The 24,036-nt window shown below is 51.8% G+C and overlaps 5 protein-coding genes across 12 annotated transcripts in view; 3 read left to right on the top strand and 2 right to left on the bottom strand.

Moving 5' to 3' along the window:
* The first annotated feature begins 1,897 nt into the window (after positions 1 to 1,897).
* On the top strand, positions 1,898 to 3,289 carry MSMP (microseminoprotein, prostate associated). The gene is made up of 3 exons (XM_072841921.1): positions 1,898 to 2,266; positions 2,492 to 2,600; positions 2,970 to 3,289. Exons 1-3 carry the CDS (start codon positions 2,137 to 2,139, stop codon positions 3,148 to 3,150), a joined length of 420 nt encoding a protein of 139 aa, XP_072698022.1. The 5' UTR covers positions 1,898 to 2,136; the 3' UTR covers positions 3,151 to 3,289.
* RGP1 (RGP1 homolog, RAB6A GEF complex partner 1) lies at positions 3,196 to 7,812 on the bottom strand. 5 transcript variants are annotated; one of them, XM_072841903.1, is made up of 9 exons: positions 7,596 to 7,812; positions 6,557 to 6,691; positions 6,044 to 6,180; positions 5,669 to 5,752; positions 5,415 to 5,564; positions 4,993 to 5,139; positions 4,713 to 4,840; positions 4,318 to 4,507; positions 3,196 to 3,598 (listed from the first exon to the last, which is right to left on the bottom strand). In XM_072841903.1, exons 2-9 carry the CDS (start codon positions 6,670 to 6,672, stop codon positions 3,375 to 3,377), a joined length of 1,176 nt encoding a protein of 391 aa, XP_072698004.1. In that variant the 5' UTR covers positions 6,673 to 6,691; positions 7,596 to 7,812; the 3' UTR covers positions 3,196 to 3,374. The 5 variants fall into 5 exon arrangements, with proteins under 5 accessions (XP_072698004.1, XP_072698005.1, XP_072698002.1 ...); XM_072841904.1 differs by lacking the exon at positions 7,596 to 7,812 and adding an exon at positions 7,230 to 7,350; XM_072841901.1 differs by lacking the exon at positions 7,596 to 7,812 and adding an exon at positions 7,029 to 7,180.
* On the top strand, positions 6,446 to 18,926 carry GBA2 (glucosylceramidase beta 2). 2 transcript variants are annotated; one of them, XM_072841877.1, is made up of 18 exons: positions 6,449 to 6,717; positions 7,492 to 8,076; positions 11,341 to 11,432; positions 11,732 to 11,847; positions 14,188 to 14,406; positions 14,696 to 14,935; positions 15,167 to 15,269; positions 15,421 to 15,574; positions 15,663 to 15,788; positions 15,988 to 16,160; positions 16,390 to 16,494; positions 16,700 to 16,807; positions 16,910 to 17,061; positions 17,185 to 17,291; positions 17,441 to 17,583; positions 17,662 to 17,777; positions 17,880 to 18,071; positions 18,344 to 18,926. In XM_072841877.1, the coding sequence occupies exons 1-18, from the start codon at positions 6,671 to 6,673 to the stop codon at positions 18,614 to 18,616; spliced, it is 3,051 nt and encodes a 1,016-aa protein (XP_072697978.1). In that variant the 5' UTR covers positions 6,449 to 6,670; the 3' UTR covers positions 18,617 to 18,926. The 2 variants fall into 2 exon arrangements, with proteins under 2 accessions (XP_072697979.1, XP_072697978.1); XM_072841878.1 differs by lacking the exon at positions 16,390 to 16,494 and having other exon boundaries at positions 6,446 to 6,717.
* On the bottom strand, positions 18,800 to 23,779 carry CREB3 (cAMP responsive element binding protein 3). Of its 2 annotated transcripts, XM_072841895.1 has the most exons (9): positions 23,292 to 23,777; positions 23,039 to 23,186; positions 22,882 to 22,949; positions 22,678 to 22,767; positions 20,516 to 20,622; positions 20,331 to 20,399; positions 19,641 to 19,725; positions 19,460 to 19,544; positions 18,800 to 19,381 (listed from the first exon to the last, which is right to left on the bottom strand). In XM_072841895.1, the coding sequence occupies exons 1-9, from the start codon at positions 23,382 to 23,384 to the stop codon at positions 19,065 to 19,067; spliced, it is 1,062 nt and encodes a 353-aa protein (XP_072697996.1). In that variant the 5' UTR covers positions 23,385 to 23,777; the 3' UTR covers positions 18,800 to 19,064. The 2 variants fall into 2 exon arrangements, with proteins under 2 accessions (XP_072697996.1, XP_072697997.1); XM_072841896.1 differs by lacking the exon at positions 22,678 to 22,767 and having other exon boundaries at positions 23,292 to 23,779.
* TLN1 (talin 1) overlaps positions 23,552 to 24,036 on the top strand; it is a 33,019-nt gene continuing 32,534 nt past the window's right edge. For both annotated transcript variants that reach the window (XM_072841866.1, XM_072841863.1), the window contains exon 1: positions 23,552 to 24,023. The gene's annotated coding sequence lies outside the window, so the exon portion shown is untranslated. The remainder of the gene's footprint in view (positions 24,024 to 24,036) is intronic.

Below are 24,036 nucleotides of genomic sequence, written 5' to 3'. Positions count from 1 at the left end.
TGCCCCCTACTGGGTTGGCTCCAGGTTGCAGGAGCAAAAGACTGGTCCAGACTTCCAGATTGTCAGCAGGGCCCCCTTCCCCAGAAGGGTAGCAGCAGAGCCACTGACCACTGACAAGACTTCTGGGCCCTTGTGCTAAAAAGGCCTTCTCATCCAACTTCTCCAGCCAAGAGAGCAGTCCAGGGCCATGCTTCCCACATGACAACCTACATCGGGGTACCCTGTTTCATCAGTTTTTTTTCTCTTGGTACTCCTCTGAAATAGAAAGGGTATCAGATCTGACTAGGGTGAATGCGTGGTACAGTCGGCATCTCCATCCACTTAAGTAAGCTATCTACTTGGTAGAGGACACATAGGGAGCCTGAGGTGAATGAATGAAGTCGTTTCTGAGTGGTGAAGAGGTGAGAGGCAAAAAGGTCAGCCCAAAGTAGCTGAATCTGATCCACTGGGTGACAGGGAATGGGAGTCTTGCAGTAAAAGGGACTAGAGACTTAGAAGGAAAAATAGAATGTCAAAGTGATTGGTCTTCTGAGTTGGATAGGGTCTTTGGAGTGTGGCAAATTGGAAGAAAGGGGCCATTAGTAGCAAAAAGATGGCCAGCACTAGAGTGGTCAGAAAGAACTTGAGAGTTCACACGAATGGGGATGGGAAGCAATGGATCAGAATCCTAATGTGAAAAGCAGGAGTCCCAAAGTTAACTGGAAGGATGAGAAATGACACCTCTTTCCACGGCAGAAGTGAGGGTACCAACCTAAGAAAAGTGGGTTTATCAGCAACTCAGTTTCTCAAACTGGAGGCGGTAAGGATGACATGCAACATGAATGTGAGGAGGGCAGAAGTCTGTGGTAGGAGACAGCAGCCCCCAACAGAAGCCTTCAGCTATGCAGAGCTGCTCGCTGTCATTCAAACCAGGAAGTCTACCCATTTTGTCTCTGAGCTCTAGTACCAATCACAATAGCTTATATTTTCTGAGGGCCACGTGCCAGGGACAGTGCTAAGAGCATTAGATGCTTTACCCCACTGAAAGCCTCTTAACAACCGAGTTACTATGCTACCGATGTAAAGATAAGGAAACAGTTTTAGGGATGTGAAGTAGATTGGCCAACACCACAGTCTTAAGTAAAATCGGGATCTGAATCCAACTAGTCTTGACTATAACCTATGCTCTTAATCACCTATCTTGGGGCTCTCTACAATCTGCAGGAAACCCAAAAGAGGATGTCAGAGGATTCCTCAATTTTCATTCCATAGAGTACAAGTGGAAATAGAGGTACCTCTGTGAAACTGGAGTGACATACCATTAGGGCATTTAAAGATGTTCCTCTTTGAAAAAACCATCCCCAGATATGGGAAAATCTTGGACCTGTTGCATGTTTGGAGGTACTAAACAATGGATAGAGCATTCTTGGTATGCCTGTGGAAAAAAGACACCCTCCTCCCCATCTCTGAGGGGCAGCCATGTCCCTAGGATCCTTCAGGGAGACTCTACCCTAGGGTCTGAGAGAAACATTCTGCACTCCAGGTGCCTGTTCGCTCTCCTGGAGCCTCTGGCCGTCGCACCCTACTGCAGCTCCTTGGTTTGGCTGGGGCACAGGATTAGCCATCCCCAGGAAATGCCTCCCTCCGGTCCAGGCAAGGATCCCAGCACACACACACCCCTGGAGTGTGTGTGTGTGTGTGTGTGTGTGTGTTGGGGGCAGGGTGGAATGCTTCCTTCTCTCCAGGTCAGGGAAGAGATGTGGGGACCACCTGGGGGCCCTCACCCCTCCCACCTCCTTGCTGGGGAAGTGCCCAGTCCAGTGCCCCTTCCATGGCCACCTCCCTCCCGCTAGCTGTGCCGGGGCATGAATCAGCTCTCACAGCTTGTTAAAGCTAGACCTCTTGTTTTCATGCCCTCACCTCAGGAAACAGAGTTACAGCTTTTCCAGCTCTACTCAGCAGGGGGCCAGGGTCCTCACTTTATAAACATCCCCAAGCCTGTGAGAGCAGAGGGCACGGAGATGGTGTGAGACAGGAGCCCAAGGGAGAAAGACAGAAACTAAGACCCAAGGAGAAAAACAAAGAAAAGCCAAAGAGACAAGACCAGAGTAGCCTGAACAGAGGCCAAGAAGGGACCGTGAGGCCTGTGCTGCAGGAATGACCCTAAGGATGCTCTGGGCTGGACAGGCGAAGGGGGTCCTGGGAAGCTGGGGGATGATCTGCTTGGTGATCTCTCTGCTCCTCCAGCAGCCAGGAGTCCACAGCAAGTGCTACTTCCAAGCTCAAGGTAAAGCTGGGGGAGGCATCAGGAAAGAACAAGGACAGAGGGAGCTGGGATGAGGGGGGCTTAGAGGTGATCCTCTACTGGAATACCCAGACTCCCTCCAGCTCGGAAATGGGAGAGACTAAATAAGGGAGTGAGAGGCACTTATTTTCTCTCACTCTAGACCACAAGCGTTTCTGTCTGCCACCACCACTCCCCAACACACTAACATCTCCTGTTCTTCCCTAGCCCCCTGCCACTATGAAGGGAAATATTTTAGCCTGGGTGAGTCTTGGCTCCGCAAGGACTGCTTCCATTGTACCTGTCTGCATCCCGTTGGTGTGGGCTGCTGTGACACGTGAGTGACCAAAGATGGCCAGAGAGAATGGCTCTGACATGAGTGACTGAGGGACAGCCAAGGTGTAACCAGATGGCTGTGATGTGGGAATGAACAGAATAGAGGTATAAGGCTGGCCCCGCCTGAAGGTACCACCAAGAGCTGAGAGATCAGGCTGCAGGCTACAAAGTGAGGGACATAGGGGTGGGTCCAGAGGAAAAATATTTCTGCTATGAAATGAAAAAATCCGAGTATGGTAGGCAAGAGCTTAGTTAGGGGGACTAAGAGGGCACTAAAGATATGGGAGGAATGCCGATGGAGAGGAGTGTGGGGCAGGGGTAAAGGTGGCCCTTCACTGTGCTGACTCCTGTCCCATTTTTGGTTCCCCAGATCCCAGCATCCCATCGACTTCCCTGCAGGGTGTGAGGTGCGTCAGGAGGCAGGAACCTGCCAGTTCTCCCTGGTGCAAAAATCTGATCCTCGGCTACCCTGCAAAGGGGGAGGGCCCGACCCAGAATGGGGCTCAGCTAACACCCCTGCTCCTGGGGCTCCGGCTCCCCACTCCAGCTAAACTCAACTGATCACCCTCCTGCTAACTGCCCACTGCTGCTGCCACTTCCAGGGAAACCACTAGCAGCTGCCAATTTATTCTGAATAAATAAATTAATGCCACAGCTGAAAGCCTGCCTCTCACTGTCCATGTCATTGGACCTCGCGTGGGAAAAACGGGCCCTACTAGAGTCCAGGTGCTGGGTTCTCAGGATCCTGAAGAAAGGCAATATCACGGTGCCGGTTTCAGATGGTTATGGTGCTGGTGCTGGGACCTGGGGCTGCATATGAGGCCAGGGTAGGGCTTGTGGGCAGCACCTTGATGGGGAGGTCCCAGCTGAAGGTGTCTACGGGCACTTGCTCAGGGCCTGTCCAGGTCACAGGCTCGGGCTGCTCCAAAGGAGGGAGGAGCACCAAATCGGGTTCTCGAGATGTTACAAATTCAAAATGCAGTCGCCACTTCAGGGACACTGTGGGAGAAGAAAAGATAAAGGTAGAGGCATTAGACGCCAGGAGTAAAAACCAATGCAGGATGTGGTTAGTGAATGAGAAAAAAAACATACACACACACAAAACACAGTAATCAGGAAGAGAGGGAGAAGTCACCGGGTTAGGATCAGCGGTTTCCCTAAAGAAATCTGTTAACTAGAAATGTGACAATCAGGATAGCAGGATAGCAACTAATAACCATAGTGTAGGATAGTCAAAAGTTGATTGCTGGGATCCCTGGGTGGCGCAGCGGTTTGGCGCCTGCCTTTGGCCCAGGGCGCGATCCTGGAGACCCAGGATCGAATCCCACATCGGGCTCCCGGTGCATGGAGCCTGCTTCTCCCTCTGCCTGTGTCTCTGCCTCTCTCTCTCTCTCTCTGGGACTATCATAAATAAATTAAAAAAAAAAAAAAGAAAACAAAAGTTGATTGCTTGAAGCAAACATGCTGGGGAGTCAGAGATTGATGTACATAAGATTTCAGTGAGTAGGGGTAAGGAAGGACACCTGCAAAGCTCTTAAGAGTTTAAGAGTCGGTGCATCTAGGAAGCAGGTTGACAGTCTGAGAAGGTATTAAGGGTCAGAGGCTGGGTGCAGGTATGTCCAGGAGTTCGCTAGGAATCAGGACCCAGGCCCCATGACATTCTATGGAAATGGGGCATTTTGCTCTCTTCCCTCCTCCAATTAGGGTCAGGGTCTCACCAATGGCTGTGCAGAAGCCCGGGGTGGAGCTGAGAGGAATGGGAAGGGAGAAGCTGGTTCTGGTTGTATGCAGGCAGGACTCCTGGTGCCGGGCATGAGTCACATGAGACACAGAGGGGACACCCCCCGTCCTGCGGCGCCTCTGATACTCAGGCTGTACACGCTCCTCGGTCTGTAAGCTTACTGAAAACTGGGAACAAGAAGTGGGTGCTAGCAGGCACTGGGAAGCGCAGACTCTAGATGCAAAGCTTGAGCCCAACCTCAAGCTATTTTACCAAAAGGGCTCTGGGTGACCACACGATTCACTTCTACATACCACCCTTCTTCATGCAGGTCCTTTTCCTTCTTCCCTAGCCCCCCAGGCCCAACACCCCAAAAGCCCCTTGTCTCCTCACCTGCAAACAAGCTACAGTTCCTTCCCCTAGGTTTAAGGTCCCCACCACATCCTCGCCGAGTCTGTATACAGATTTGAAGATGCCAAATGTCCCAACTTTTCCTCGGCCATCACTGATATTGTATAGATCTGGGGAGAATGGGACACTATAAGCTGGGAGTCCACACTGGGGAATACCAGGGCTGTGGGATACCAGTGAATCCTCAGAAGTATGTGTCAATTAGGAAAATCTGTAATACTATGGGGAGGTGGGAGGGTGGCAATTGTGAAAGGATTCTCACGGAGGCTGCGGCAGGATGTGGCAGCCATGAGGCGCTCCCCAGCCAGCTCAGCTAGCCATGAATCCTTCTTTCCACCTTCATCCTCCTCCAAGAATGGACTAGATGGGGCTACAGCCTCATCCTGGGGAAACCGGACATCTTGAAGGCCTACAGAGAGAATGAATGGAAAGGTGGTGCTAGGAGGGAAGAGACAGCAGAGGTTAGGGTTTTAGACTCCAATCTGTGAAGGCTAAAGATAATGAGAGCCATGACCCAGGTACACATCTTAACCGATTCTCCAGAACCCTCCCCTCCCCAAACCCCTCACACCTTTACTAAAACATAGAAGCTGCCCTCCAGTCCCCCTCACAAGAACCTCTACAGATCATTTCTGCTTTGGTGAGGCTCTTCCCCAGCCTTTCCCCCCAGAAATCCTTACTTACCGGTCAGCACAAGGACCCTCAGAGGAACCCTGAGTAAAGTGATGGGTGAGTTGACACGCTGGCAGCCAATGGTCAGTTTGTAGACATACTTGACTGACTGACCCCGAAAGGAGGGTGGTCCCTCTATGGGCAGCACTTCACTGTAGGAGTCTGGTTGGGAAGTAGTAGTCAGGACAGCCAGAGGCAGCCAGAGAAGTCCTCCCTCCAGGAGCCTTACAAGGCAATCCAGGGGTGGGGAGGAGGCAATCACTCACATGATTTGGACTCTCCAGGATCTAGCCTCAGATCACAGAAAAGGATTTTTGGTGGAGTGGAAAGGATACACTGACCTCTTTCACCTGAAAGAAGAAAGACTGTAATTTAATGACCCCCTTGTACAGTACTGGATAAGCTAGCACAGCAAGTGGGGGCAGTAAGCATTGCCAACAAAGCTTAGCCCAAATTAAGCTACCCCTCTTTTCTTATTGTAAGATAGGAACAGTCTTATGCCCCCAAAGCAACAATTACATTCCCCCACATCCCCAATATGACAAAGACTATAAGGACCCACTAGAACAATTTAACAAATTCATTCACTCTCAGGTGACAATGACTCCACCCCCTTCCAAAAGCAAGGGCCCATCTCTAACCTCGGTGTGGCAGAAAGACAGTCTGGCTCTCAGGCTGGACATCTGGCTGACTGGAGTCAGGGGGAGGTAATGCTACTCGACTCTCACTGGCATGGAACTGACAGTGGATTTGGGCACTGGCCCAGGCTAGAGCCTCACTATGGGAGGAGGAAAAGAAGGCATCAGAGGGAGTTCCTGACCTCACAAATGCTTTCCCCAGCTCCCTAACCCCCTGTCTGGGAAGACCAACACGGTGAGGCGGCTGTCCTAGGAATCAGAGACTCTAGACCCCCAAAGAGAAACCATTAAACAGAGATGTATACTGTGGGTCAGAGTGGGAATGGGGAGGACGGGGGAAGGGAGGCGGAGGGCTCTGTCAACCACATCTGTTAAACAGCCCTTTCCTACAATGACAACACAATGAGCAAGAAGGTGGTGGTGTAGCTACAGGACAGCCTGCGCTCAGGCTTAGCTCTATGGGTACCAGGCTTCCTCCCAGAAGAACCACCTTCTTCAGTATCTGCGCCTCCCCACCTGGATGCAGAAGTGGCGGTGGGGGGCAGAGGGTTGGTGACCGTCACTACACACTCCAGCGCCTCCCCTGCCAGAAACACGGGGCCTCGGCTCAGCTCTGCCACCACTTCAATCATGGCAGCTCCGGAATCAGATCTAGAAGGAAACCGGGGGGGTCAGAGGTCAGTACCATGGCAAGGAGGGGGCGCATGCGGCGAGTCTGGGGGCGAGGACGGAGACCAGCGGTCACCGCCACGGCGTCCGAGGGAGGCACCAGGATGCGGATGCGGGGGGCGGGTGGGAAGGACGGGTGGCAGCTATCTCCTAGGGGGCGGACGTCGCTCGGGGTCCCGGACCCCCACCCCTCTCGGCGCCAAGTTAGTCCCTTCACCCTCCGGAACCTCCAAACCGGCCTCCGCCCCCCTCCCTCCAGGTCCCAGGTCCCCGCCCAAGGCCACGGCCGCCCGTCACCTCGTGCCCCTCGCCCCGGCACCTCGCACGGCCCAAAACCGGGTCTCGGCACCGCGAGGCCGCACCTGCCCGCCCCTCCGGGACCGGCCAAGTGCGTGGCAGCGTCCGCGGCGGAGGCGGGACTTCCCTGCGGCCTCCCCCTTCCCGACCCAGCGCCTTCCGGCCGGAAGCGCCCGCCCGGCCGGACCGGAAGGGGCTCGGGTAGTCCCGCCGCCTGGGTCACCTTCCCACGGGCCGGCACCCGGGCGCAGGCGCTGTCCCAGACGCCGACCGGCAGGACCCGGCGCCCTCCCCGGGGGGGGGGCTGGCGCCACGGCCCGGGAGCCGGGCTGAGGCGGCCGCGAGCTCCCAGGCCGGTGCCGGGGGCGGTTCCTCGCGGGCTGGCCCCCGGGGCTCCTCCCCTTTCCGCGGGCTCAGTCGCTCTTTGGCCGGGCAAACTAATCACCGCGGCCCAATGACGACGAGGCCCGACCCTTCCCTCCCAGGACCCAGAGAGACAACCGAGGGGGAGCCCGAGGCGGCTTCATTGCTGTCGCCGCCGACGCCGCTGCAGCAGCAGCTCCCCGGCTCCACAGAGACACTAGCTCACCTCGGCTTTCCCCAGCGCCCGGTCCTCCGAGACGACACCTAACAACCACAGTCACCCGCATCTGGACTTGGCTGGCGAGGTATTTTGTACCAGAAGACTTGGGACCCGGGATCACCGAGGCCGTGGGGACTCAGGATCCAGGGATCATGGGAACTGGAGTCCCAGCCTCGGAGCAGACGAGGTGTGCCAAAGGGGATCCACAGGTTGATTGCCCTGAAGATGCTGGAGACACTGAGGCTGGGCAGGTTACAGACTTCGAGAGCCCTGAGGACAAGCGACCCCAAAGTGAACCGGGCTACAGCAATCCAGAGGACTCTGGGCAACTGATGGCTTCTTATGAAGGTAAAGCGAAGGGCTACCAGGTGCCTCCCTTTGGCTGGCGCATCTGCCTGGCTCATGAGTTTGCAGAGAAGAGGAAACCCTTTAATGCCAACAACGTTTCCCTAAGCAACCTGATAAAGCATCTGGGCATGGGCTTGCGGTGAGTAGATCCCATTGCCTAGGGTACCTTAGGTTTCACTTTGTTCCAGCACAAGACTTTCAGCAGAGTCAACAAGACTTTCAGAAAGGGTGAGAAAGCAGTTGAGTCAAGTGGCCTCCCACCCCCAACATATTCTAAGCCTGTGGTTTTGGGGGTTGAGACCAGGTCACACCTCTGCAGCCCCCTTTCTCCCAGTACCTTATCTTCCTAGTAGGAAAGAACAGGAACATCTGGCCCTGTGGTCAGCCCTGCCCATTTAGGCTATACCTCTCACATACTCCCTCTTTTCCAAAGACACCCTTTGGCATTTGCTATACTTTGTGGCAAGGTGGGAAAGGATAGTCTGGCTGCTTTGGTACTGACACAATGTTGTTTTATTCAGGAGTGGGAAGTTCTCAACCCTGATTCCCCTGAGCAGTTGGGGTACTCCTTCTGTCTCATTTAGGCACACTACATTGTTTCTTTCCTCCCAAGCTTTAGCTCCAGCAAATGAGTGACAGCCTGCCTGCTTTCACCCTAAGGAGAGGGTGTGAGAGGTGCTATTCACTCTATTCTGGGATAAACAATCCCCGATATAAAAAGCAAAGACCTCTGGTCAGAGAGGCACTGCCATAAGTGTCCCCAGAGCTCTCAGTAATATAGTCTTTTAGAGCCTGTGCTGATGCCCTTTCCCCCAAGGGTTACAGACACCCCCAAGTGCTTACCCTGAGCTGTAGAAGTCCTTTAGATCCCTACAGATCTCCTCTGAATTCAAAAGCTGATGATGAGGAACCAAGATCTATTAACAGGAACAGGTGGATATGAGGACAGAAAGCATCACCCTGAGGTCATCCTTAGTCAATCCATACTGTAAACACAGCTGGAGATGGAAGTATAAAGGTTGGAAAACCCAGCCTAACAGCCTCTGAAGCAGGAGATCCTTCCCTTTCAGTCAGTGCTATAGGGTTGGGTTGGGTAGCCCATTAACCCCAGCCCTAAGTAGTGGGAAGGGCTTGGTACTGCCTGGGTATCTGGCTCCTTTGCTAGTTCCTGTGGGTGGCCTGTACCAGAGAACAATCATCCCTCCAGGCTACTTCAGCAACTGACTCAGCCTAACTTTGACCCCCTAAGCTTATGGGTCAAAATAAGATCGAGGGCTAGAGTGCTGAGAGAAGCACACTGGGTGCATGTGGTAGGGACACTAAGATCAAGAACAAGTGGGCATTCTAACTCCTCAGCCCCTAAGTATGAACTGAGTCAGAGGCCTGAAGCTGTGCTCAGCCCCCTGGACCTTGGGTCCACATACCAGGACAAGGTTATCACGGACACAGGGCTCTTAGAATGGGATGCAGTCCTGCATTGAGGAGAAGGCTGGGGTGAGACAAGGAACAATTCTGAATGATAATTCTCCAATTGGGACTGGCATTATGGAGAAGGCCATATAGATCAGGAATGGCCAGCTGCTAAATTAAGGGAATGAGAGGTGACCCTAAGAGGATGCCAGACTGGGGGTACTCTAACCAGGAGTTGCAGCAAGCCAGAGTTCTCTTGGCCTCACTGTGGGAAGAACTCAATTTTGATTGCTCTCCCTTCCAGCTAGAGTCTATTCAATAAGTATTTACTGAGTGCTTGTTCTGTGCTTTGTTCTGCCTATCTCCATATCTTGCATTTCTCCCTCACTGCCCTAATCCCCGCTATACCCTCCCTCCTATCCTCAATTCTTTCTGGCCTCTAGTTTCAAAGTCCAGTTTCCTCTAAGCTGGCAGAGTGGACCTTCTGCCTTTTCATCATCTCATCCTTTGCCTTCCCTCCTCCTCCCCCTGCTCCTAGAATGTACCTTTCCTATTCTATAATCACATTTCCCCTCCCCTTGCTCCCCTTCATGTTCATCTGTCTAGTGCTTCATTGTTTGTGCACTCCCTGGTAAATTCAGCAAATATTTACTAAATACACACCATGTGCCCTGCCCTGTGCTTGAAGCTATGGGTAACCAACTAGTCTTTGTCAATATCCCTTTCCCCAAGGAATTTGAAAGTATGTCAGATTCCTGTGAGGAACACTGAAATAACAAGACAGTGTCTGATTGGGAGTTCAGATAGTGTATGTACAAGGAACGATCATACCCAAGACAGATACTCCACCTTATGGCTTTCCTATCTATTATGTTATTTACTCTTTCAACCATTCCATGAAGTAGGTAGGACAGGAGGTACCTCATTTTGTAGACAAGGAAACTGAGGCTCAGAGGAGTTACCCCAAATACATGGTTACAAGTGGTATGCTTGAACAATGGGTATACAATGGCTGGGCAGGGAGGACAGTGAAATTGGGAGTCTGGTGGGGCAAGGGTTGCTTATCGAGGATCCATTCTGAATGGGGATTTGTAGGACTTAAGATTAGAAGTTAGGCTGAAACAGATGTGTCAGAGCCTTGAATTCCAACCAGAATCATTTGTCTATTAGACACAAAGCTGTGACAAGACCAGGAAAAATTAGGGATTTTTTAGATTTTTACTAGACTATTATGAGAGAGTAGACTCAGAAAGCTTAGTTTAAATGCTGAACTTTTAAAAAAGATTTAAAAGGATATGCCCCTGGGACACCTGCGTGGCTCAGCAGTTTCGGGCCGGGGTGTGATCTTGGAGTCCGGGGATCAAGTCCCACATCCTCCCTGCATGGAGCCTGCTTCTTCCTCTGCCTGTCTCTCTCTCTCTCTCTCTCTCTCATGAATAAATAAATTAAAAAAAAAAAAAAAAGGATATGCCCCAAAATATAAACACTGGTTGTCTATGGGTGGGATTTTTTTCCTTCCATCTGGTACATTCTATAGATTTTCACCTTCCACAGTTAGGAAGAAAAATAATCATTAAAAAAAAAAATTATTCCAGAGGACTGTGCCTATGGAGGGTGGGGGGTAGTCGGGAAACCAAAACTGGCTCTTTCAGCACATCAGACAAAAACTCCTAGGCTAACCTTAAGTAGTGGCAGTGCAGTTAGGGGTGAGGCAAGGTCAGAAAGCTCCTGAGGGGAAAAAAAAAAAAAAAAAGAAAGCTCCTGAGAATAGAGAGGAGAAACAAAGATGGTCTCATGCTGTGAGCTGGGAAGAGGAGGGGACCCTGAACCCTAGAGAAGTAGAGAGGAGGAGAGATTTGGAGGGGAAGGGAATGGGTCCACTGCAGACATTTAATGGGAAGTTACAACTAGGTACCTGGAGAAAGGCAGGTGATGGCAGCCTGGGAGGTATGGCCCACTGCCCCTTCCACTCACACTGCCTCTTGCTCCTCAGGTACTTGCAGTGGTGGTACCGGAAAACCCAGGTAGAGAAGAAGACACCTTTCATCGACCTCATCAATTGTGTACCTCTGAGACAGATCTATGGTGAGCCTCACCCCAGCTCTGCTCTGCACAGAAAGGGCCCAGACTCTGGGTCTGCTGCAGAGCTAAGCAAAGAGGCTTCTAGCTTACCCACAGTGAACTGCCCTATCCCCTAGGGTTTTCTTTCCCTAGCTTTACTGAGCTATAATTGATACCAAACATTGTGTAAGTTTAAAGTGTATAATGTGTTGAACTGCTATCCCTGCTTTTTTTGAGAAACTCATCTTTATAGTCTAGAAAGTGAATAATGGGCTTCTTTTCCTCTCCCGATGCCCCACTAACCATCCTGATTCTACCTCTAGGTTGTCCTTTGGGTGGCATCGGGGGAGGCACTATCACCCGAGGCTGGAGAGGCCAATTCTGTCGTTGGCAGCTTAATCCTGGAATGTACCAGCACCGGACAGTCATCGCTGACCAGGTGAGAACCAGTAGGTGGGGGACAGGTCCAGAACAGTACCCCAGCCCAGGAAGAGCCTCTTGGCCCATGTAGGATGTAGAAGTTAGATATGCTCCTGTGCACATGATTCATTCCTGTAAGTATATTTAAGATGCTTTCCAGGTGCCCACCCTTGTGCCAGGATGTACTAGGAATGAGATACTCCAAGAGCACACGTTTCTCAAAAGCATAAACAGCCCCAACACCCCTGTGCCCTCCATTTCTCTACTAAATGCCTCCTATGTCCTTCACTCCCCAGCTCCACTAGCTTTGCCAGTACCCAGCCACAGAGGATGCAGGAAATTTCTAGATCATATAACCTGGTTAAAAGAACATGTAGTAAGACAGAAGGGAAAAAAAGCCCAAAGTCTCTAAATACATGGGGGGGGAAGGTGTGTAGAGTACCCACTGTTCACCCTGATTTGCCACCCTTAGCTAGAGATCAGCTCCTCTGCTGGTGACCACTCCTCTGGAGGTATCCCTGGCTGAGGGCCTGGGAAGCCCTTCCTCTCCCCAGCATAGATCTCTAGCCTTTTCTGAAGCTTTACTTCTTTTCCCTTGTCCCTTCATCACACATGGGCCCTCGATTGCCAGAGTCACATGGTCTACCTTTCATCATCTCTCTAGCGACCTCACAGGTGGAGGTGTCAGCCACGTTTCCATTTCCTGTCTGAGAGATGCCTCCAGCTTTCAGCTCATCTTCAAAGAAAAAATGACTAGCAGACCTTGAGTCCAATTAATGACAATGCCCTTCCTAGTTCAGGTTTACCAGCCCTGCCCAGTGCCCCAAGCTTCCTCTCTGGCTCATCCATTAGGTATCCTGAGGGGAAGTGCCTTCCAGAATTGTGACTCTAGAGTTAAAGTAATTATTGCATGCTTAACATGTGCTAGAGATTGTGCTATGCATTTTTGTGTGATATTTAAGATTTAAAGACAGTTCCTACAAGGTAAGTACCATTATTATGCCCATTTTATAGATGAGGAAACTGAGATCCAACAAGATCTACTAACATACTCAAGGTCATGTGGTTGGCAAATGGAAGCATTGGGATTCAGAACCAGCTCTCAATGTGGTTAAAAAGCCCATGGTCTTAACCATTATCTACCATTCCAACAATGTAAAAAATTATTCTATTCATACATAAAAAAACATCAGGCATACATTGAAGCAAGGGAAGAGATATTAAGCTTTCATAGCCCCTATCCTCCAAAAGCTTAAGTTTGTATTAGAGGAGGGATCCCTGGGTGGCGCAGCGGTTTGGCGCCTGCCTTTGGCCCAGGGCGCGATCCTGGAGACCCGGGATCGAATCCCACATCGGGCTCCCGGTGCATGGAGCCTGCTTCTCCCTCTGCCTGTGTCTCTGCCCCCCCCCCCTCTCTCTCTCTCTCTCTCTCTGTGACTATCATAAATAAATAAAAATTAAAAAAAAAAAAAAGTTTGTATTAGAGGAATAGGACTTTGAGAAAATGGAGACTGTGAGACCACATAAGAGACAAAATGAGAGGGATAGATAGTACACTGAGAAAAAAGGGCCACTGCTCTAGACTTCGCCCATTCTCTCCCTACACATGCCAACTGTGCCCAATTCTAGTGGTAGAGTCGTGGTAGAGGGCAGGCCTCATTAAATTGGGGAGGACCTTGCCCTCAAAGAACCCATAGAGCAGCCAGGGAGTCCGAATGTAAACAAAAACATTATAACATGCTAGACTAGAGAGGTAGGGGGACAGACAGGAGAATGACTCACTGCTCCAGGAGAGGAGATGCCATTTGACCTAGGCTTTGAAGGATGAGAGGTTTCACCAGATGGAGAGTGAGCAGGAGTAAAGGCATGGAGGAGAAAACAGTGTGTGTTCAAGGAACAGCAAGTATATGACATGACCAGAATATAAGTATTCAAACAAGTAACGAGTCTGATGGGCAGGGAGAGGCCAGATCCAGAAGGGCCTTGAAAGCCAGGTAGAAGACTTGAGACTTTAGCCTGAGGGCCATGGGGAGTCACTGAAACATAAACACAGACTAGCATATCTTGATTTGTCTGTAAGAAAGATCACTCTGCTACCAGATGGGAAGAGGCAGAGCATAAAAGCAGAAACAGTGAGGACACGAAGACCACCACAGTAAGAAGAGAGGGGAAGCCAGAGAGAGGAGGAGGAAGAAGAGGAGGCAGGACCTGATGGTGACTCACAGTGTGGGAGAGGGGCCTGGCGGACAAGCGAGGCTGTGGCGCAATGATAACCCCTGTAGGCTCTGAAAAGGGACGGGAGACTGGTTTGAAGTGCCTGTGGTCACCCCATTCCAGCCCATCTGCCTTCTTGGTTTAGTTCACAGTGTGCTTGCGTCGGGAGGGAAAGACTGTGTACCAGCAAGTCCTGTCCGTGGAGCGCCCAAGTGTCCTACGCAGCTGGAACTGGGGCCTGTGTGGGTACTTTGCATTCTACCACGCCCTCTATCCCCGAGCCTGGACTGTCTATCAGCTTCCTGGCCAGAATGTCACCCTCACCTGTCGCCAGATCACACCCATCTTACCCCATGACTACCAGGTGAGGCTCCCACTGTTGTTACCTCCATTGCCCTCCCTTCCCTAAGACTTGTCTCTGTTGGAAACTCCACAATCTGTGAAACAATGGGGACAGGAACATGACATCATGCTGGTTTTCTGGGACCTCCACTCAGTGGTAAGACAGCGTGCCTGGGAAAAGGGGGAGATACGAGGGGAAACCAAAGAGTCTACTGGGGCAGGGGTTAGTATTTGAGCCAGGTCCTCAGTGTGGAGGAGTGGGGCCAAGAGGGGCTACACAGGACCATCTGAGTCTGATCTTTTGATCCCAGGACAGCAGCCTGCCTGTAGGAGTCTTTGTGTGGGATGTGGAAAATGAAGGGGATGAAGCCCTGGATGTGTCCATCATGTTCTCCATGCGGAATGGACTAGGGGGTGGGGATGACGCCATAGGGGGATTGTGGAATGAGCCCTTCTGTCTGGAGCGTGATGGAGAGACGGTGCAGGGGCTGCTGCTCCATCATCCAGCCCTTCCGAATCCCTACACGATGGCCGTGGCTGCACGACTCACGGTACGTCAGAGCCTGCCCTAGGCCTTAACCCCCAAACCCCGACCCTCAGCCAGCCCCTGAGCCCACCCCATCCTGCTGCAGTCTCTTCGTTTCCTCAATTCCTGAGTCCCATCCTCACTGTAGCCCTTAAGCCTCTGGCACTTGGAGGTAGGAATTATAATGGGAACTGGAGAGTCAGCCCAAAGCCAGCATATTTGTGGAGCTTCTCCTCAGTCTTTGGCCCCTTGACAGGCGGATACCACGGTAACCCATATCACAGCCTTTGACCCTGACAGCACTGGGCAGCAGGTGTGGCAAGATCTGCTTCAAGATGGACAGCTGGACTCCCCTGCTGGTAATGATGGGATTTGATAGGGAGGTGGTGGGAATAGAGGCTATCCCTGTCTTGGGAGGAAGGGTGACACACCTGGCAATGAATTTCCCATATTAGGGATCCCTGGGGCAGAAGGGGATGCCTGTGCCAATTTCTCTTGTACTTCTCTCAGGTCGAAGCACCCCCTCACAGAAAGGAGCAGGCATCGCTGGGGCTGTGTGTGTTACAGGAAAGCTGCCACCTCGAGGCCAGTGCCGCCTGGAGTTCTCACTGGCTTGGGATATGCCCAGAATCATGTTTGGAGCTAAGGGCCAGGTCTACTACAGGTGAACGGGCCAAGAGACTACAGGGATCCCAGATGCTAGAGCTCTGATCTGGAACCTAGGTACTCATTCCTCTTTCTTTCCATCCCAGGCGGTACACGAGGTTCTTTGGCCGCGATGGTAATGCAGCACCTGCTCTTAGCCACTATGCTCTATGCCAGTACGTAGACTGGGAAGAGAAGATCTCAGCTTGGCAGAGCCCAGTATTGGACGACAGGTGCCAGTGGGGCCAGTCTCTTGCCTTTCTCCCGGGCACTCACACTCCAGTTGGGACTCCTTGGTTCAGTTTCCACCCACCACAATCAACAGAGTTGGGGTGGGATTCACTTGATGCCCTCATTCTGCAGAACTCCAGAATCCTTTCTTTCCTGGGAAGTCTACACTCATTAGACCATTCCAACCTCCTGACTCCCCAGATCCTTGCCTGCCTGGTACAAATCTGCACTGTTCAATGAACTATACTTCCTGGCTGATGGAGGCACAGTATGGCTGGAAGTTCCCGAGGACTCCCTACCAGAGGAGCTGGTGGAGAGCATGTGTCAGCTCCGCCCCATCCTCCGGGAATATGGTCGATTTGGCTACCTTGAAGGTACGGGCTGCTGGTGGGCTGCAACACAGCAGGCCGTATCCATGAGTCCAGTAGGTGCCCTACCACAAGGCAGGATAGTGGGTTTTGCCTACCCCAGGGGATTGTTGGGATAAGAGGGTAAGTGGCAGGTGTGGAGTATGCCAGTGCCCCATCCCCAACTCAAGGACAAGCTAGAGACATTGAAAGGGAAGCGGGAATTTTGGCAAGTGTGTCTCTCTCCTGCCTCCAGGCCAGGAATATCGCATGTACAACACATATGATGTCCACTTTTACGCTTCCTTTGCCCTCGTCATGCTCTGGCCCAAACTCGAGCTCAGCCTGCAGTATGATATGGGTGAGGGTCTCTTTGTGCCCCTTCTGCCCTCTTAGCCCCCCACACCCCTGAATCCTTGTGCTCCCTTGGATTTTCTCCTTCCTCTCCACCCAACATACCTGCATCCTGCCTACAGTTCCCCTCTAGGGTTATAAACACCATTCTGTGCTCCACCTTAAGTCTGCCCATTCCCTGCCCCCTCCCACTTATGTGTCTGCTCCCCTAGCTGTGGCCACACTCAGGGAGGACCTGACACGGCGACAATACCTGATGAGTGGGGTAATGGCACCTGTGAAAAGGAGGAACGTCATCCCCCATGATATTGGGGACCCAGGTAAAAGTCCTTCTACCCCAGAGTTCACTTCCCTCCCTCAACTTTTGCACCCTCTCCTCTACCCACCAATGCAGATCAGTCAGGTTTCCTCGCCTCCCACAGATGACGAGCCATGGCTCCGAGTCAATGCGTACGTGGTCCACGATACAGCTGACTGGAAGGACCTAAATCTGAAGTTTGTGCTGCAGGTTTATCGAGACTATTACCTGACGGGTGACCAGGGCTTCCTGAGAGACATGTGGCCTGTGTGTCTGGTAAGACATGCATGTGCAGGGGCCAGTGTGCCAAGGGCCTGGCTGGTGTTTGGGGGAAGGCCAGCTGGCTCTTGTTGCTCTTTAGTATCTATCTAGGTCTTCAGTGTCTTGGTCCCTCTCTAGGCTGTGATGGAGTCTGAAATGAAGTTTGACAAGGACCAAGATGGACTCATTGAGAACGGAGGCTATGCAGACCAGACCTATGATGGATGGGTCACTACAGGCCCCAGGTTGGGGAGTAGGGATTTACAGGGTGCCTGAGGTGGGGAACCAGGCACCCAGGAATTGTGGGCTCAAGGAAGAATGACTCATTTCTTGTTATATTGCATGGGAGTGGCTGGAGCTGCCAGTCTGACCCCCAACCCATGTCCCTGATCAGTGCTTACTGTGGAGGACTGTGGCTGGCAGCTGTGGCTGTGATGGTCCAGATGGCTATTCTGTGTGGGGCACACGATGTCCAAGATAAGTTTTCTTCCATCCTTAGACGGGGCCAAGAAGCCTATGAGAGACTGTTGTGGAATGGTGAGTTGGAGGATCCTCAGGAGTCTTAAGGCAGCTACGGGGGCACAGGGAGGCTTATTTTGTCTTCCTCTACCCTAGGCCGCTACTACAACTATGATTGCAGCCCTCAGCCCCAGTCCTGTAGCATCATGTCTGACCAGTGTGCGGGCCAATGGTTCCTGAGGGCCAGTGGTCTAGGAGAAGGAGACACTGAGGTGAGTAGGACTAGGAGGAGGAGCCAAAGAGAAAGGTGGGTTTTTCCTGGAGTTAAGAAGCAAATTTTGGAAACCATGATTCTGCCTTTACCCCCCGCCTAGGTATTTCCTACCCGACATGTGGTCTGTGCTCTCCAAACTATCTTTGAGTTCAACGTCCGGGCCTTTGCAGGAGGAGCAATGGGGGCTGTGAATGGGATGCAGCCCCATGGTGTCCCCGACAGATCCAGCGTCCAGTCTGATGAAGTCTGGGTGGGTGTGGTCTATGGACTGGCAGCTACCATGATCCAGGAGGTAAGGCACTCCCTTTCCATCTTTCTACCATCTGTACCTTGGGCTGGCAAACTTCCTCAGCCATCAAACTTCTGTAGAGCCTTAGCCATCTGGAAAGCCTCTCTTTTTTTCCCAGCCTGCCTTCCATTTCCTATCTTCTGCCTATGGGTCAAGTTTCTTTCTACCACTAGCTGGAAACTGTCAGAGGGCAGAGGCCCTACTGTCTCTATCTGTCCGGCTGAAGTAGCTATTCATAGATCGCCAAGTAATGTGGCTGACATCTCTTCCTCCAGGGCCTGACTTGGGAAGGCTTCCAGACAGCTGAAGGCTGCTACCGAACTGTGTGGGAGCGCCTGGGCCTGGCCTTCCAGACCCCTGAAGCATACTGCCAGCAGCGGGTGTTCCGCTCATTGGCCTACATGCGGCCACTGAGCATCTGGGCCATGCAGCTGGCCCTGCAACAGCAGCAGCAGAAAAAGGCCTCCAGGCCAGTAGCCGCACATGGCACAGAACTAAGCACAGGGCCTAAACTTGGACCAAAGGAAGCTATGGCAAACCCAAAGTGAGCCCTCAGCAGTCTTGGAGGGAGGCTCTAACAGCCCAGCCTCCAGCCTGGCTTTTCCTCTTCCTCTTCACTGCCCCCCCCCAACCCCCCAGTCTCCTGCAATCCTGAGCCACCAAGACAATCAGGCCCCTTCCTTTCCCACCCAAATCGCGCCAGTAAAGAGGGGTTGAGGGTGACCCAAGCGTCAGAATCACTTATTTATTTCTCTATTTCCCATTGCATGAAATGTTCAAGGAGGTCAGTTGATTACCCCAGGCCCATTCATGGGGTGGTAGACTTACATGGGTACAAATAAAAGACCCAGAAAGCCAGTTAAGTGTGGTGTGTTTGAACTCTCAGGCTTCCTGACACAGGACACAGGAGCTCACAGGTTAGCCCCCTCCCACTCCTTTCACTTGGACACAGACTAGGAACCCCAGGCTCTGGCTTCGCATCCCCCACCTAGACATCTAGCCTGAATATCTGCCCTGTAAGATAACAGATGTGGGGCTGTGTGTAGGGAGCCATCCCCCATCTCTTGTGAAATTTGCATGCAGGGGAAGGAGGGGACAGGAACAGGGGGACTTTGAGGAAGGGACAGGAAGTGGCAATTTCAAGGGAGACTCAGCACCAGGAGCCTGAGGCAGGTGGTAGAGCGGGCAGCAAGAGTTGCCAGGGGCCTGGAGCTCCTGGTCTGAGCTGTCCTTTGGTACCTCTGACTGCAGGGCAGGCAGCTCCAGCTGGTGGGGGTCTTCACTGGGGAGGGCACGAAGCTGGCGGGACAACACTAAGGAAACAAAGACCCCTCAAGGACTAGCCGGGCTTCGGCCTATCCCTTCACTAATGGTATTCTCAAGCCTCTCACCTCCATGCTCAGCTGGCAGGCTCCCCCTTGTGTCAGAGGAGTACATAGCAGGTACAATGAGCAGACAGAAGGAGAACAGTAGGACCTGGAGAAGGAAAAAGAAAATGAAGAAGGGCTCTAGGTTGCAACCCTATCCCTGCCACCTGAAAAAAAGGACCTCTCCTTCCATCACCATCCTCACCAAGACACAGGTGCTGCTGCTGCTCGTTTTGTTTGATATCTGAATCAACATGGCCTGGAGTCTCCTCAGCTGGTCCAGAAGGGACCTAGAAGAAGAGAGGGGACAGGGAGCAGTCCCTGGTCTGGCACCCAGAGATACAATGAAACCCCCCTGTTAAGGCCACCCCTCCATCTGTGCACTGAGTTCTCTTTGGCTTTTTGTCCTATTTTTGCAAATGGATTCTTCCTCTCTGTGGACAGAATGCTTGAAGTTCCTCATTAAAACAAACACCTTTCTGTCCTGCCCTGAAAACTCCTTTGCAAATACCTTCAAGAGTTCTACAATGCCTGATCAGCCACGCACATAATCCACCAGGAATTCAACATTCACTTTCTAGCTCAACACACCTGTGTTCCTTCTGCCCAGAGCGCTCCCTACCCTGATCCCCACCCCAGAATCTGATCTATTATCAAATGTTATCTGCCCCACTGAGTCTTTCTTACTCCTTCCTTTCTCTTTCTTGTTACTTATTAGTTACTTGTGATTTTGTTCCCCATTACTGTGAGCTTTTTGGCATCAGACCCACTAAAGGCTAAGCACCAGACCTTGCAAGTGGGAGCTGCTAAGTGAGAAATCCGGTGTGGAGCAAGGGAAAGAGTGAGACAGCATAAAACGGGAGAGACAAGAGACTAATGTTAGAGAGTTGCTTACAAATTCTGTTCTTCCAGGAGCTGTACTTTGTTCTGTAGCTCCAGGTTCTGGGCTGTATATTTCAAGACTCTGTGGGAATAATAGGATGTGGGGATATGGCCTGTATCCCCCTCCTTCAAAACCCCAACACTTCCAACTACCTCTGTCCCCACATCCCCACCCCCAGGTCCCTCTCCCTTCTGTACCTGTTCTCTAAACCTCCCAAATACACCTTCTTCTTCCTGCGGCTCTCCTGGGCAGATTTTTTGTTTCGGATCTTCCTCCGCACTCGTGTCAGAACTTGTTCCTCCATCTAAGAGAAGACGAGAAAAAGCGGTCTCATCAGAGGAATGTTGGACCAAAGAGTTGGAAGGCAACTAAGTTCAATCTTCTCACTGTAGGAATCCCTTATACAGCTTCCTGATCAATAGGCACTTGGCTTCTGTCTGAAGGCCAGGAGTTAATACCCCCACAAACCAGACCATTTTTAACAATTTTATTAATTAAAAAAAACAAAACTGGGGCACCTGGGTGGCTCAGTGGTTGAGTGTCTGCCTTCAGTTCAGGTCGTGATCCCAGGTCCTGGGATCAAATCCCACATCAGGCCTACCTCAAGGAGCCTGCTTCTCCTTCTGCCTATGTCTCTGTCTCTCTCTGTGTCTCTCATGAATAAATAAATAAAATCTTTAAAAATAAAAACAAAACAAAAAATCTTGGGGCACCTGGGTGGCTCAGTTGGTTAGGAGTCTGACTCCTGATTTGACTTCAGCTCAGGTCATGATCTCAGGATCATGGGATGGAGTGCCGCGTTGGGCTTTGTGATTAACAGGGAGTCCACTTGAGATTTTCATTCTCTCTCCCTTGCTTTCTGCCCCACCCTGCTGCTTGCATGCACAAGCACAATCTCTCTTTAAAATAAGGAAACCGGGATCCCTAGGTGGCGCAGCGGTTTGGCGCCTGCCTTTGGCCCAGGGCGCAATCCTGGAGACCTGGGATTGAATCCCACATCGGGCTCCCGGTGCATGGAGCCTGATTCTTCCTCTGCCTCTGTCTTTGCCCCTCTCTCTCTCTCTCTCTCTCTGTGACTATCATAAATAAATAAAAATAAAAAAAAAAAGATTTAAAATAAATAAACCTTTAAAAAAAAATCTTTAAATTTTCCTTATCCTAAGCTAACCGACATCTGCCTCTATGATTTCTATCAATTGAACTTACCTGGTACCTATCTCTGAGACCATATAGAATGAAGGTTTTTTTTTTGTTTTTTTTTTTAAGATCTTATTACTTATTCATGAGAGACACACACACAGAGAGAGAGAGGCAGAGACACAGGCAGTGAGAGAAGCAGGCTCCACGCAGGGAGCCTGCTGTGGGTCTCGATCCCGGGTCTGCAGGATCACGCTCTGGGCTGAAGGCAGGTGCTAAACTGCTGAGCCACCCAGGGATCCCAGAATGAACAGTCTTTAATTTAAGCCATTTAACATTTCTTCAGAGTTAAAAGATCTGGGCAAAAATTTTAACTTCTCGGGATGCCTGGGTGGCTCAGCAGGTTAGTACCTCCCTTCAGCCCAGGGCACGATCCTGGAGTCCCAGGATCAAGTCCCATATCGGGCTCCCTGCATAGAGCCTGCTTCTCCCGCTGCCTGTGTCTCTGCCTCTCTCTGTGTGTCTCTCATGAATAAATAAGTAAAATCTTAAAAAAAAAAAAATTAACTTCTCACCTCTCTTCGGGATGGACTGCATCCTCTTAATATCTGTCAAAGATCTGGGTTCAAAACTAGACACTAAGATGTGCTCTGGCCAGTATAATGGAGAAGAAGATGGTCACTGCCCTTCTAGAGGCAACACCTCTACTGATACAGCCTTCAAACCCCACTCTCTGTCATCTCAAACTAACCCATCTTGTACTTTTAAGAAAATTCTCTCAACCTTCCTGTAGTGTTGGTTTCACAACAGTACCACAATACTGTGCTTGTGAAGCTGCTATTCATTGCCTGAAACTTAAAACTTGGGATTTTACAATTATTCTTGCTATATTACTTAGTCCAGCCTTGATGAACTCTAACCATTTAGCTACAGGTGGATTACCATGAGTTTGCTTGCACAGTCCCTTCCAAGACCCTACACTAATGTTGCATCGATGATTTTGAATTCTTCTCAAAGAAAACACCAAAACTTGTATGAGCCCCACAAAACCAGGATCTGCCTCTGCATCCACCATATTAACATCATGCTCCAGCTTCCTATTACCAACAAATTTGCCAAGTTTTCTAACCTCAGTCCTTCCTGACATAAAGTTAACAGAAGTGCACACTTGGGATCCACAACACATCCCTCCAGCCTTCACTCCCACCAATGGGAGTCTTACCTTAGTAAGAGGAAGCGTCCCATGCAGAGTAAGCCCCTCCTTCTCCAACAGCCTCTTCTCTTCATCTGTCAGTATCAGCCTAGCAATCTCCTGGGATTAGTTACCAGGAGGTGGGCAGCAGAGTTGCAAGGGGATGACAGAAAGGAATGGGGAATCCGCCCCCACCCGCGCAATGTGGGAATGATCCCGCCATAAATCAAGTACCTGCTCTGCGGGCTCCTCCACTTGCAGTGGGGTCGTCTGGGCCTCTTCTTTTCCATAGCTCCCACCATCTGCAAAACGAAAAGTATAAATAGCCAGACCCACGAAGCCTCTCCTCCCCTCAAACCTCACTTTCTTCCTCATCATATTTCAGACTCACCTAGATCTATGGAAACATGCTGTTGTGAGAGAGAGTAGGTGTGATCATGGTGCACGAGACAGGAATCAGAGGAGCTAAGGACGTTCAACGATGCTGGGGGACTCAGCATGGAACTCAGGAAATCCTCTGCCTCCCATTCACTCAACGCCTGCACAGGGTTCAAATAAACAAGCCTTGACCTATCAACTACCCACCACCCCATGAACGCTCTCCCGGGATCCCCGCGCCTCCCCGGCTCGCAGCCCCCACCCACCTCGGAAAGCGGCGGCCCGGCCCCCAAATCGCCGCTTTCCTCTAGCAGGAAATCCAGCAGGTCCTGGTCACCCAAGTCCAACGCCAGCTCCATACCGGATAACAACCGGAAAGATGTACAGAGAGACCTATCCGCAAGCCCGGACCTGTCGCTCTGAAATTGCACCAGCCCCCAAGACCCGATTCTCCGCAACTTCCAACACCACGGAAGTGACGCGCACACCCCCGAGGCACCACGGGATTTGGAGTTCCCTCCGACGCGGAAGTGGCCTAGCCGCGGCGCGCCACGTCCCGGGAGCTCTGCAAATAGAGGGGACGTCCCTGCGGCCTCCTCACACCCTGAGGGCGGGCAATCTGGGAGGCCGCCTCCGCCTCGGCCCCAGGCTGAAAAAAAAGGAAGGGTTAGAGACCAAAGGGGAACTCGCGCGCAGTTCGGGCGTCTTCCCGGATTGCGCCGCACCCTTGTTTCCTGCCGGGGGAGCCGGCCGGGGGGCGGGGGGGGCGCCTTTTTAAGGCCGGCTCCCGAGCATCGAGAGCTGGGGCCAGAGCAGCTTCCTGTTGCCCCCACAACCATAGAGCGCGGGCCCAGGGCGCCGCCCGCGGGTGGGGGACGTTCCGGGGACGGAAGTGGCCGAGAGAGTGTCGAAGGGAGGGCGAGGCCGAAGCCCGATTACCACCGGGAGAGCGAGCGGGTTATCGGGCCGGCGGGCGGGGCACGAGCCGGGCAGCGCAGGTAGGCCGGACCG

This window comes from Canis lupus, chromosome 10, assembly GCF_048164855.1.
Source record: "Canis lupus baileyi chromosome 10, mCanLup2.hap1, whole genome shotgun sequence".
Lineage (NCBI taxonomy): Eukaryota > Metazoa > Chordata > Mammalia > Carnivora > Canidae > Canis > Canis lupus.
This window is presented reverse-complemented; position numbering and strand designations above follow the sequence as displayed.

Excerpts from the sequence above, each read along its gene's own strand:
- CREB3 (XM_072841895.1), bottom strand. The coding sequence starts at position 23,384 with ATGGAGCTGGCGTTGGACTTGGGTGACCAGGACCTGCTGGATTTCCTG. Across the intron at positions 19,545-19,640 it reads GCAGCAGCACCTGTGTCTTG|GTCCTACTGTTCTCCTTCTG; the intron begins GTGAGGATGGTG and ends TTCCTTCTCCAG. Across the intron at positions 19,382-19,459 it reads CCTGCCAGCTGAGCATGGAG|TGTTGTCCCGCCAGCTTCGT; the intron begins GTGAGAGGCTTG and ends TTGTTTCCTTAG.
- RGP1 (XM_072841903.1), bottom strand. The coding sequence starts at position 6,672 with ATGATTGAAGTGGTGGCAGAGCTGAGCCGAGGCCCCGTGTTTCTGGCA. Across the intron at positions 6,181-6,556 it reads ACCGCCACTTCTGCATCCAG|TGAGGCTCTAGCCTGGGCCA; the intron begins GTGGGGAGGCGC and ends CTCCTCCCATAG. Across the intron at positions 4,841-4,992 it reads CACATCCTGCCGCAGCCTCC|ATCTATACAATATCAGTGAT; the intron begins GTGAGAATCCTT and ends CATTCTCCCCAG.
- GBA2 (XM_072841877.1), top strand. The coding sequence starts at position 6,671 with ATGGCAGCTCCGGAATCAGATCTAGAAGGAAACCGGGGGGGTCAGAG. Across the intron at positions 6,718-7,491 it reads GGAAACCGGGGGGGTCAGAG|GACCCAGAGAGACAACCGAG; the intron begins GTCAGTACCATG and ends CTTCCCTCCCAG. Across the intron at positions 15,575-15,662 it reads AAGGGCCAGGTCTACTACAG|GCGGTACACGAGGTTCTTTG; the intron begins GTGAACGGGCCA and ends TTTCCATCCCAG.
- MSMP (XM_072841921.1), top strand. The coding sequence starts at position 2,137 with ATGACCCTAAGGATGCTCTGGGCTGGACAGGCGAAGGGGGTCCTGGGA. Across the intron at positions 2,267-2,491 it reads GTGCTACTTCCAAGCTCAAG|CCCCCTGCCACTATGAAGGG; the intron begins GTAAAGCTGGGG and ends GTTCTTCCCTAG. Across the intron at positions 2,601-2,969 it reads GGTGTGGGCTGCTGTGACAC|ATCCCAGCATCCCATCGACT; the intron begins GTGAGTGACCAA and ends TTGGTTCCCCAG.